The 13,055-nt window shown below is 51.7% G+C and overlaps 1 protein-coding gene across 1 annotated transcript in view; it reads left to right on the forward strand.

Annotated features, from left to right (window-relative positions):
* Window positions 1-7,389: 7,389 nt before the first annotated feature.
* The window catches only part of CLCN1 (chloride voltage-gated channel 1), a 29,831-nt gene continuing 24,165 nt past the window's right edge, over window positions 7,390-13,055 (forward strand). The window contains exons 1-6 of the mRNA XM_002924168.4: window positions 7,390-7,625; window positions 10,112-10,232; window positions 10,646-10,777; window positions 11,336-11,464; window positions 11,710-11,843; window positions 12,971-13,048. Coding sequence (XP_002924214.1) covers window positions 7,446-7,625; window positions 10,112-10,232; window positions 10,646-10,777; window positions 11,336-11,464; window positions 11,710-11,843; window positions 12,971-13,048 — 774 coding nt within the window. The 5' untranslated portion in view covers window positions 7,390-7,445. The remainder of the gene's footprint in view (window positions 7,626-10,111; window positions 10,233-10,645; window positions 10,778-11,335; window positions 11,465-11,709; window positions 11,844-12,970; window positions 13,049-13,055) is intronic.

The following is a 13,055-nucleotide window of genomic DNA, read 5'->3' on the forward strand; positions in this document are numbered from 1 at the left end:
CCTGACATTTCTTTTTCCACAGATAATCTTCTGAAACTCACATATTCTCATTTGCTTGGCCCCTTTACAGCATTCCTCACCACCTCCCAAGGCATACACAGAGGTAAACACCCTTCTTCCTCTGCTGCCATGATCTTTGTTACATTTACAGGTGGGGGCCCATCTCAGCTGTCATGGCCACAGGCAGCTGCCCAAAATATAGCTGGCACTGGGATTTCTCAGGGTCAGAGGAGACCTAAGAGTCATTAGCAAGCAGTATTGGTTCTGGATTATATAGATTATGGAATGGAGGCTGGAGAAAGAGATTGGGCTGGAATTGGAGGATGGTGAGGATTACAGAATCTTTGTGGTCCCAAGTTGGATTTAAGGTTTTCTGGAGTAGACATGGACTGTAAGAGAACTCAGGGCAGCATGAAAGTGATCTAAGCAGTGGGCTTTGTATGTTGGGAAATTCTTGGGGTGCAGTGTATCCAAAGTGTGTGCCTGGAGAGGCAAGTGTGCAAGTGCATGTGGACCGTGGAGGCTTAGCAAGAGATGGGAAATTCTGTAGGAACATCTTGGTAGGAAGCATCGGTGGGACCTGGGAGAAAGTGGTTGGGAGATACGGAGGAGGACGAACATTAAAAAAAAGATTAAGTTGAGCTGAAGCATATCAGCAAGTGGAGGGAGGAGAATTGGCTGAAGAACATAAGGAAGGCACAGAAGGCCTGCTGACGCTGTTTGGCTGCACCGCAGGAGAAAGTAGGGGCTGTCCTCTGGGGAGGAAGGGATGTAAAGTCTCAAAGAGGTTAAGAAATTACTGGAGCTGTGGGAGTAAGCAAAGTGCCCATTTCCAGCATAGGCAAGCTTTCTGGAGGTGTGGTATGTTTGGGCATTACAGAGCGAGGCACTGGTTTCAGACCCAGATTGTGTGTCCTTCCCACCCCGCCCTTGAATGAGAGTATCAGGTTGAATTTCATAGCTCTCTTCCCTTCCCCCCTGCTACCTCTGCCAGGGATTCTCTGCTAAAATTATCCCCCTCTCTGAGCTGGGGGCTGCCCTTCTCTGCTGCTTTCCTCCATCCTGCTTCCTGTAAGGGGGAAGAGGAAATGGGGGCCGGGATTGCAGAGCCTCCATTCGATGGAGTGGGGGCAGGGCAGGCATCCTCTAGTCAGAGGAGGAACGCAGTAATGATGGCCACAGCCAAGGGAGCACTTATACCTTCACAGTCTGACCTCCCTGTGGGCTGATGAGCTAGTCATTTTCCCAGTCGTTTTTTTCAGAAGAGGGAAATGAGTCTTCAGAGGACTTCCAAAGGGCTTCCAAAACACAAAAAAGGAAGAAATGTAGCTTTAAGGCCATGAACTCTAAAATTAAATAGGTTTTGAATGCTGGCTCAGCCTTTTGAGATACTGGAGACCTTGTCTAAGGTACCTAACCTCATGGAACCTCAGTTTCCCTTAGCTAAGAAGGAGGAAAATTGTTTCTCCCTTAAAAGGTCCCACGCAACTAATGAATCATGGAACTTTACATCAAAAACTTTATGGTGACTAACAATATAATAAAAAATCATTTAAAATAAAAATAAAATATTCTATAGAGTTGATTACAAAAAAAAAAAGGTCCCCATGAGGATTAAATATGCGTGGTAAATGACAAGCTATTAGGTGTTAAGGCCTTGCACTTGAGGATGATTAACTCTGGTACGACGAGCTTCAGTTCGGTAACAGGCATTCCAGTCAGTGCTTGCTCTGGGGGCAAACACTGGTAAGTTTTTTGCATGCACTCTTTTATTACCATAACCCACTAAGTTACTGCCTTTCTGTAGAAACTAAGGTCAGGATGTGAACAAAATGTTAGCTGAGTGTACGTTCCTTGCTAACAGTATTGCTTCTGGGACTTCCTAGCATGATTTTGTTTTCCTCACTTTTTTGGAAAAAGGTTTTTCCCACTGAACTGGGAGAATGAGCGTGAGACCAGAGACTATTCCATCTTTGTGTCGGTTAGGTAGAGAATAGGCAAAAAGTGTATCATGTTTGAAAAACCGGAAGGGAGAGAGACCTGTCCAGGGCTATCAGGAAGGCCTTCTGTAGGTCTTGGAAGGGACCGAGGACTTGTCAAGAATTGGGGGGGCAGGGTCCAATGGGGAGTAGAGGAGAAATGACTATCAGTGAGTACATCTAGGGAAAAAGTGTGGGGTAAGGGAGTCATAGTTGCCTAGGTGAAACTAGGAAGTAGGTGGTCGTGGGTTTGGTGCTAGGCTGGATCTGCAGAGGGAAAGTGATGGCCAGAAGCCCTTAAAAGAGAGTGTAATGGTGTGTCATCTAGTGGGCTGGGGGGCCAGATTTGAAGAGGTCTGAAAACAAGGGTGTAACCCAGAAAGTTCATGCTTAAATTGATGGGATACCAAGGGGCTGGCTTGTTCACACCCTCCTATACTGCAACACACACTTTTCCCCTGCACATGTGTCCCATATGGTCATTTTGGACACCCTTCCTTCAAATAGCAATTCCAGAAGCCTATAGGTTTTACTTTTTAGTATCATGGACCTCAAGAAAATCTATTCAAAACCTCAGAAGAACACATACCTTACACAGTATGCATACCTTACAGAATGCATGCATGCTTACAGATTTGTTTCCAGATGTTGGAGCTTTTCACAGAATCCTCAGAAACCCATCTTCCAAATAAGACCCTAAGCACAGTACCTATGGGTTGTTGGGTGGGGGGTGGTCATAGTTTACATTTTATTTTCTTGTTCTCTTGAAGGATGATAGCCCATGAGATTTTAACTATTTCTGAGGTCAAACTCAAGATAATTACAAATCCTTGCTCTCTAGCATTAGCAGCTGTACATTTCCTTGACCTTCCCAATTTCAGAATCTGGTTTTTAGAATTGCAGCTGGAATTTCTACTTGATTTGGTGGAATGAGGATTTTCCTAATCCCACTGATTTCTGCCTTCAAATCTTGGAATCTCTAACCAGGTCCTCATTTTCTACGGAATAGTAAAGAAATAGTCATTGTGTTCTTGGGATGATTGAGTGCCTGTAGAAACTGGCTACCTTCAGGAGAGCCATACTCCACAAAAGGTGAGAGTCTTTCTGTTTCCGAAGCCCCCCAAAGAATCTACGTTCACTTTGGCACTGTACTCTCCTTATTGAGAAAGTATTCCTTTCATCTTATACCTAATCCTTAGATCTCTTGTGTTCTGCCTGCAAAGAAGGTGAATGTCACAGCCTTTGGTCCCTCAAACTGTCACATATTTTTAATCGTTGCTGGTGGATTATAAGCCTTCAAGCTGTAGGATTTGTGTTAGAAAACATGCTTTTATTTTTTTAAAAAAAGATTTGTCTAAGCAATCTCCATACCCAACATGGGGTCCGAGCTTACAAGCCCGAGGTCAGGAGTCACATGCTCCATCAGGTGAGCCGGCCTGGTGCCCCACACAGCCTGCTTTTAATGGCATCCATCTCACCTTCTTTGGACAATTTTGATTAGCTGAGATCAAGATTTAATTGTAGACCAGATGATTGGTGTCCCTCTTCTGCTGTCCCTGAACTTGGAATATCCTGGGGCAGACCCTACTTGGTGACAAATTCTAAACTACACATTGGCTCGTGTTTGTAACTTTTCTCCTAAGGTGAAGAGTTCACAGGGGATGGAATGTCCTAGGACAATCAGTTTAAAAAAAAAAGTGACTCCAGGGGCGCCTGGGTGGCAACAGTGGTTGAGGGTCTGCCTTCGGCTCAGGGCGTGATCCCGGCGTTGTGGGATCGAGCCCCACATCGGGCTCCTCCGCTATGAGCCTGCTTCTTCCTCTCCCATTCCCCCTGCTTGTGTTCCCTCTCTCACTGGCTGTCTCTCTCTCTGTCAAATAAATAAATAAAATCTTTAAAAAAAAAAAAAGTGACTCCAGATAGAGTAGTTTGGCCTTGGTCAAAAATTATTTATTGATCTGAAAAGGGAAATAGCAGAGTACTTCCCCATCATCTTTGATGTTTGTGGGGCTCATGATGAGATAAACTTACTCCCTTCCCCCCACCTCCGGCCTCCCCCATGCCCCTGGCTCACTTCCCCTTCTCCCCTGTTATCTAACCTGCCCTGACAGACCTAGGCAGGTGCTCCACAGTCTTAACTAGAGGCTCAGTCCCTCCCCGAGAGTCCAGGCTTCTGGTGTGATTGACATATCTGTCTGGGAAGTGGGAGAAAGGCCAGAACCCAAGGCTGTTACCCCTGCTTCCCACACCCAGTGGGTAATAAGGGTGGGGTCAAGGGGATGACACCAAAGCATTATTAGCAGCCTCTGGCAGATAGAAATAGCAAAGCTGGAGGAGAAACCTGAAAATCGGCTAGGTTGGGAGAGCTGGTCCAACAGATGAGGACTCAATCTTGGGAAAATATCAAGCTGGGAGCAACCCAACAGGAAAAGATGGCAGAGAGGCACCAGTTACTCTCTCCGGTGAGTTCCCACCCAGTGTTCCCAGACCTTAGAGTCACTCCATCCAGCGCCCACCTCTTACCTTGCCCCGCATGGAGAGAGGGCAGGGCCCTTGGAGGGTGCAGGTCCGTCACTCCCCGGGAGCACAGGCCGGAGAGCAGCATGCTGAGCTGCTTTCCATCCTGGTCTGAGCGATATTTAGAGAGGGCCCAGGCTGGAAGCCTCCTTGTGACTATGGAGGGGAACAGTGCTCTGGCCCTGCTGAGGGAATTCCCTGTGGGGCTGTCCCTCAGGTTCTCCTCCCAACCCCTCCCCCACACTGCTCTTACACCTGCTTCGACCCCAAGCAGATCAGATGTGGCAGTGTGGGGGGGGGAGGGGGTCATGTGATGGAGAGATGGCTATAAATAGCTGGGGGTGGGCATGCTGCCCCAGACGCCTTGGGGACAGGCGAGAGAACAGGCTTAAGGAGCTGTACTGGGGGGAGGACAGGGGCAAGGCCTGGCCCAGGGTGGGAACATGGAGCCAGCCGGGTCCCTGCGGCGTGGGGGCGAACAGAGCTGGTGGGGTAGTGCTCCCCAGTACCAGTATATGCCCTTTGAACACTGCACCAGCTACGGACTGCCCTCCGAGAATGGGGCCCTTCAGCACAGGCTCCGGAGGGATGCAGGCCCCCGTGCCAACACCCGCCCCACACAGGTAAAGTGCTAAGGGGAGGGGGTGGTGGAGTCAAGGAGATAGTTGTGTAATGGCTTGGGGGAAATGAGGAATTAGGTGAAAAGAGGCAGAAGTGTTAACCTTTTAACTTAAAAACATACACGGTAATGTGTTCAAAATAGGAAAATCCTTCAAAGGGCTGAGCTCAGCGAAGCGTGCACTTACAGAGAGACCCATGCAGTTTTTTATAACCCTGACTAACAGAACACCCGAATCCTCGGGGGGAACGGCACAGCAACACATGCTTGACTAGCTCGTGCTTACATAACCTGCATGGAGTGATTGGTGTGGGAGCCCACACCTCTGTGTGTGCAAGCTGTCTCTTACACCCTCACCCCTACGCAGNGGAATAGTAAAGAAATAGTCATTGTGTTCTTGGGATGATTGAGTGCCTGTAGAAACTGGCTACCTTCAGGAGAGCCATACTCCACAAAAGGTGAGAGTCTTTCTGTTTCCGAAGCCCCCCAAAGAATCTACGTTCACTTTGGCACTGTACTCTCCTTATTGAGAAAGTATTCCTTTCATCTTATACCTAATCCTTAGATCTCTTGTGTTCTGCCTGCAAAGAAGGTGAATGTCACAGCCTTTGGTCCCTCAAACTGTCACATATTTTTAATCGTTGCTGGTGGATTATAAGCCTTCAAGCTGTAGGATTTGTGTTAGAAAACATGCTTTTATTTTTTTAAAAAAAGATTTGTCTAAGCAATCTCCATACCCAACATGGGGTCCGAGCTTACAAGCCCGAGGTCAGGAGTCACATGCTCCATCAGGTGAGCCGGCCTGGTGCCCCACACAGCCTGCTTTTAATGGCATCCATCTCACCTTCTTTGGACAATTTTGATTAGCTGAGATCAAGATTTAATTGTAGACCAGATGATTGGTGTCCCTCTTCTGCTGTCCCTGAACTTGGAATATCCTGGGGCAGACCCTACTTGGTGACAAATTCTAAACTACACATTGGCTCGTGTTTGTAACTTTTCTCCTAAGGTGAAGAGTTCACAGGGGATGGAATGTCCTAGGACAATCAGTTTAAAAAAAAAAGTGACTCCAGGGGCGCCTGGGTGGCACAGTCGTTGAGCGTCTGCCTTCGGCTCAGGGCGTGATCCCGGCGTTGTGGGATCGAGCCCCACATCGGGCTCCTCCGCTATGAGCCTGCTTCTTCCTCTCCCATTCCCCCTGCTTGTGTTCCCTGTCTCACTGGCTGTCTCTCTCTCTGTCAAATAAATAAATAAAATCTTTAAAAAAAAAAAAAAAAAAGTGACTCCAGGTAGAGTAGTTTGGCCTTGGTCAAAAATTATTTATTGATCTGAAAAGGGAAATAGCAGAGTACTTCCCCATCATCTTTGATGTTTGTGGGGCTCATGATGAGATAAACTTACTCCCTTCCCCCCACCTCCGGCCTCCCCCATGCCCCTGGCTCACTTCCCCTTCTCCCCTGTTATCTAACCTGCCCTGACAGACCTAGGCAGGTGCTCCACAGTCTTAACTAGAGGCTCAGTCCCTCCCCGAGAGTCCAGGCTTCTGGTGTGATTGACATATCTGTCTGGGAAGTGGGAGAAAGGCCAGAACCCAAGGATGTTACCCCTGCTTCCCACACCCAGTGGGTAATAAGGGTGGGGTCAAGGGGATGACACCAAAGCATTATTAGCAGCCTCTGGCAGATAGAAATAGCAAAGCTGGAGGAGAAACCTGAAAATCGGCTAGGTTGGGAGAGCTGGTCCAACAGATGAGGACTCAATCTTGGGAAAATATCAAGCTGGGAGCAACCCAACAGGAAAAGATGGCAGAGAGGCACCAGTTACTCTCTCCGGTGAGTTCCCACCCAGTGTTCCCAGACCTTAGAGTCACTCCATCCAGCGCCCACCTCTTACCTTGCCCCGCATGGAGAGAGGGCAGGGCCCTTGGAGGGTGCAGGTCCGTCACTCCCCGGGAGCACAGGCCGGAGAGCAGCATGCTGAGCTGCTTTCCATCCTGGTCTGAGCGATATTTAGAGAGGGCCCAGGCTGGAAGCCTCCTTGTGACTATGGAGGGGAACAGTGCTCTGGCCCTGCTGAGGGAATTCCCTGTGGGGCTGTCCCTCAGGTTCTCCTCCCAACCCCTCCCCCACACTGCTCTTACACCTGCTTCGACCCCAAGCAGATCAGATGTGGCAGTGTGGGGGGGGGAGGGGGTCATGTGATGGAGAGATGGCTATAAATAGCTGGGGGTGGGCATGCTGCCCCAGACGCCTTGGGGACAGGCGAGAGAACAGGCTTAAGGAGCTGTACTGGGGGGAGGACAGGGGCAAGGCCTGGCCCAGGGTGGGAACATGGAGCCAGCCGGGTCCCTGCGGCGTGGGGGCGAACAGAGCTGGTGGGGTAGTGCTCCCCAGTACCAGTATATGCCCTTTGAACACTGCACCAGCTACGGACTGCCCTCCGAGAATGGGGCCCTTCAGCACAGGCTCCGGAGGGATGCAGGCCCCCGTGCCAACACCCGCCCCACACAGGTAAAGTGCTAAGGGGAGGGGGTGGTGGAGTCAAGGAGATAGTTGTGTAATGGCTTGGGGGAAATGAGGAATTAGGTGAAAAGAGGCAGAAGTGTTAACCCTTTAACTTAAAAACATACACGGTAATGTGTTCAAAATAGGAAAATCCTTCAAAGGGCTGAGCTCAGCTAAGCGTGCACTTACAGAGAGACCCATGCAGTTTTTTATAACCCTGACTAACAGAACACCCGAATCCTCGGGGGGAACGGCACAGCAACACATGCTTGACTAGCTCGTGCTTACATAACCTGCATGGAGTGATTGGTGTGGGAGCCCACACCTCTGTGTGTGCAAGCTGTCTCTTACACCCTCACCCCTACGCAGATACCACCAGATTTCTCCCTCCTGACCCTCCGTAGAACACACACAAATAAACACTTCTGCAGATGGCAGAAGAAAGGTGCTGGGATAAGTAGAGAGAGGAAGCTAACTGAATTGCATATGAGTGTTCAAAGATACACCAGAGTCAAAACGAGCAGAAATGCAATCAAACTTTTGGATGGTAAGAACCTATTAAGTAGTAGGCCCCTGGGAGGGCAGAGGTGTATGTTCCCAGCAAGAGGGGATCGGGAGCTCATTGGGGGTGTCCAGGGATAACTCCCCTCAGGAGCGGGGAGTCGTGGGTTGCAGACCTCTGGAAAGGGGAAATGGGAGGGCACAAGCAAAGGAAATCTGCTGAGGTTGCCATGGATAGACACGGAGGTGAGGGTCAGTGAGGAAAGGTGATCGCAGAGTGTCATGGGATGGATCCTGTCGGGACCGGAAAGCCAGACTTGAAAGTGTTTTAGCTAAAGATGGGTCCGGGAGTGATTAGGGGGACCTAGACGGGCGGGGAACTGAGGGCTGTCTGCACAGGTGAAGTCAGCACTGGGGGTCAGGAGTTCATAGGATTCACGCCGCAGTCCTAGCCAGTCCCTGACATGAGGCAACCCTGGGCAATCAGTGGGGAGTGGGGACCCAAAGTCAGGTGAGGCTGGAATGGTGAGTGGAAGCGGGGGGCAGGGGGCACTTCCTAGGGAAGCTGGGGCCTGCCCTGGCCTTGAAACACTGGATAGGACGGGACAGAAAGACCCTTGCTGTGGCCCAGGGCTCCTCTCACCCATGTTCACCGACCTACCTGGGTGGAGAGAGTGACAACTAGTAAAAGGCACTTTCTGGTGACAGGAAACCAGGCAGACTAGCATGGAAATTGGCGTTGGAAAGGAATGGTAAAAATGTGGGAAGTAGAGATGGCCTGAAAGCAAAGAAGAGGGGTTTGGACATAAGTTTTTCTCTGTTTAATTTTTATTACGGAAAATTTCAAACTTAAAAATAGACCCATGTAATGAATCCTCAAGCACCCCTTACCCAGCTTCAATAGTTACCAATATTTTGTTGACGTTGTTTCGGCTGTCCTTCCCATGCGCAGCCTCCCCCCTCCACACACCAGCGTTTTTGTTCATGAATCCCAGACGCAGCATCCCCTTCAGACTTGGGTTGTCCCTCCCCTCCCCCTAGCCCTGAACCAGCTGGCTCCGATTTGGCTTTTTTAGGTGTTTCCCAGCCAGGGTTTGGTTTGCAGCACCCCTCCCTTACTCCACCTGCCTGGGGCCGGAGGCAGCCGAGATGGCAGGTGGAGGGAGGTGCCCTAAGCTGCATGGGTAGTGTCTGCTCTCTGGGGCCAGGTGGGGCAGGGAGGGACACACTGTCTCCCTCGGTCACTAACCTCATCCCAGAAGACGAAACAGCCGTGAGCCGGGCAGTTAGTGTGAGCCTGTCCAGAACTGGGGCATAAACTGCTGCTCATATTGTGAAATGAGATCCCTCCTACCCGGGCTCTCCCAGAACCAGCAACACGGCCTGGCCTGACCCTGGTCCTGGAGGACAGAGCTAGTGCAGTGGTGGGGGGTGGGAGGCAGACTAAAAGCAGTGAGAGCCCTTGCTCCCCCTGCCCCAAACACACGTGCTCTGCACAGCGATGCAAGCAGAGGGCTACCAGGTCGGAGGGGTGCCGCTCTGCCCTCTCCACGCTTTGTGAGCGTCCCTGCTCTGGGAAGTCCCTGACCGGGACTGGTTCCTGTGCGTGCACACGAGCAGAGGGAGGCGAGGTGGATGGGCTTCCTCTGAGCTTGGCAGAGCCTCTGAGGGGCCTCAAGAAAGGCCAGACACACTAAGACGGAGAAACCAAGAGTTACCTGCTCGTCTGTCCTCACGGGTCCATGGCAGGATTCCTAGGAGGGATGCCAGTGCGGAGAAGGGGGTGGCTGGGGTAGTAGACAGAGGCTGACGCACAGGAAGCTGACCCACGCACAAAAGCCCTGATTGACACTGCCGTCCGGTCTCAGCAGAGTTCCTGTGTCTCTGCTTCAGACTTTAAAAAGCTGTTTTCCCTGCGGGTTTCTGTGCTTCCCTCTTGTCTGTTCCTTTTACCTCCAGCAAAACAGACATTTCCCATTCTTTGTGTCCAGATTTATGGCCATTACAAACAGCAATTCTCAGACAAGGAGCAGGATCCAGGGGTGCCCAAGAAGACAGGCTCCAGTGAGAGCGTGGACAGCAAGGATGAGGATCACTATTCTAAATGTCAAGGTGATGGGGCCTGAGGGCTCAAGGCATCTGGAATGAAAGGAGGTGCAGGGGCTAGGAGAGGAACTGGGATGTGCCCGCCCTCCACCCTCCCCACATCCACATGGAAGTCTTCCTCCAAGCAACAAGGAAGGGCATCTCTCCCTGCTTCCTCTCACTTTGCCTTGTTCCCTACTCGCCCTCCCATCCACCCCCAGGAAATAAGAGTTTTAGAAGGCATTCAAGTATGTCATGGGGAATTGGACTGGGGTGCCTTCAGAAGGGGCAAGGGCAGCAGCTGGCAGAGAGGTGAAAAGAAGCTCAGTGAATGAGCCATAGAGCAAGACCCTGGGGCCCCCCCGCTCCTCCGCTCCAGTCCTCAGTCAGAGCCCAAAGTAGTGACTGGATAGCTGTCCTTTGCCCTTCTCTCTTCCCAGGCTGTGTCCATCGCCTGGGACATGTGGTGAGAAGAAAATTGGGAGAAGACTGGATCTTTCTGGTGCTCCTGGGACTGCTTATGGCTCTGGTTAGCTGGAGCATGGATTATGTCAGTGCCAAAAGCCTTCAGGGTAGGTTTACCGTGGCCCTTCACCCTCAGCCTCTCCCTGCACGGTGGCTGTTTCTCGAGTTCCTACCTAGGACAAGTTGGGTGTGTTTTGGGAGGGGGTGTTGCCCAGAGGAGATCTGACCCAGGATAAGACCAGACCTGGACCCAGATCCATTTCTTCTGCCCCTTCACCTCTACCCGCCAACATGACAGTGCCCCTCCAGTCAGGTGACCAACTCATTCCCATTTTCCCAGGACTTTCCTGATCTGAGCACTGACCACCCCGAGTCCCAGAACCCTTCAGTTCTGGGCAAACTGGCACAGCCTCTAACAATGTGCCTGCTCGAGTGGGGTTGGCAGCATTGCCGTGGACTCCCCCTCCAAGTGGGAACTTGAACAGGTCACATCACCTCCCACAGCTCAGGTTCCCCCATGGGCAATGAGAACAGTACCATCTCGTGAAGTCAAAAGGGATTGCTAGGGTGCGAGGACGGTCACGGCACACCAGTGTGCTGCGGCTGTGCGGGAGCGGCGATATGCCCGCCTCTGTGGGGCTGAGCCCGGGCCCGGGTCTCTGCAGCCTACAAGTGGACCTATTACCAGATGCAGCCCAACCTGCCTCTGCAGTACCTGGTCTGGGTCACCTTCCCGCTAACTCTCATCCTCTTCAGCGCCCTCTTCTGCCACCTCATCTCTCCCCAGGCTGTAGGTGAGAACGGCCCCCCATCCTCCCCGTGTCATGTCGTCAGCACAATCTCATTGGCCTGCAGACCTTTCCAGTCCACTTCCTCCCTCGCCCAACCCTGCTGACGGCCCTTTCCTCTGCTCTGCCATCTTCCCCCACCACTGCCTCTTCCTCGACTCACCCCCATGGCCATGGCCATTGTCTGGACGTTCATCTCCCTTTGAACCTCTAGCTGGAAGCTGCACATAATCATTCTTTGACCCTCCTAGGCTCTGGGATCCCTGAAATGAAGACAATACTCCGTGGGGTGATCCTGAAAGAGTATCTCACCCTCAAGGCCTTTGTGGCCAAGGTTGTGGCCTTGACTGCAGGGCTGGGCAGTGGCATTCCTGTAGGGAAGGAGGTAGGTCCACCAATACTCCAGCAGAGGGCAGCACTGAGCCCAGAGGGCGGTCTCCGAGCAGACATGGGCCCTGGCTCGGGAAGAGCCAGTGCCAAGGGGCACTAGGGAGGAGAAATCAATACTCAGGAAGGTCCTAGTTCTGAGGCAGAATGACGGACACATCCGAGCTTGTAGGAACTTAGAGCAGAGTCTCCCAGCCTGGGCACTGTGGACCTTTTGGGCTGGATAATTCTTGGTTCCGAGGGGCTGCCCTGGGCATTGTAGGAGGTTTAGTGGGACCCCTGGCCTCTATTCCCTAGATGCCAGTAGTGCCCTCTGGTCTTGACAATCAGAATATCTCCAGACACTGGCAAATGTCCCCGGGGTGGGGGGTGTAGAGAATCTCCCCCAGTTGAAGACCACTGCCTTGGAGACACTCTGGACCAATTTCCTTGTTTTAATATGCAGAAGCTGAGACCCAGAAAGACACTGTGCTTTTTCCAAGGTTCCGCTCCTGTGCATTCTTGTCCTGCTACAATCGGGAATCCACACAGCAGCCAGATTTCAAAATGCAATCAGTACTGGCTGACATCGGCTTCAGAACTTCTAATGGCTTCCCAGTCTTCTTAAAATCCCAACTTCTTACTGGGGTCCAGGAGACCTGTGCTGACCTGGCTTCTTTCTGCCTGGTCTCTGGTCCTCCCAAGCTGCCCCTGGCTCACTGTGTTTGGGTGACAAGCTCTTCCCATCCCTCAATCACACAAGCTGTTCCAGTCCCAGGGCTTCTGCCCTTGCTGTCCCCTCTGCCTGCTGACACGCACGTGGCTCACAACCTCATTTCAGTGGAGACACTACTCAATCTTGACAGCCGAGCACCTTCTCTAGTCCCCCATCGCACCCTCGTCTGTCTTGCCTCCTCCCCTCACCCACCCTCATCTTCTCCCCCCAGAGCATCCCTGAAATGCTGGTCCAGCCCCTCCCTTCCCCTTGGGGATGCAGTTCCCGAGGGCACACCCTCTGTGTTGCTCACGGCTGTATTTTGGGCACCTAGCTCGGTGCCTGGAGCCATAAAGCTTGTCCACGGAATGCCACACAGTCCTCCATCTGGACCCCCGGCCCCTGATCTGTCCCCTGCTTCTCTCTCCCAGGGCCCTTTTGTTCACATTGCCAGCATCTGTGCCGCTGTCCTCAGCAGGTTTATGTCAATGTTCTGTGGCGTCTATGAGGTAAGGT

Source organism: Ailuropoda melanoleuca, chromosome 1, assembly GCF_002007445.2.
Source record: "Ailuropoda melanoleuca isolate Jingjing chromosome 1, ASM200744v2, whole genome shotgun sequence".
Lineage (NCBI taxonomy): Eukaryota > Metazoa > Chordata > Mammalia > Carnivora > Ursidae > Ailuropoda > Ailuropoda melanoleuca.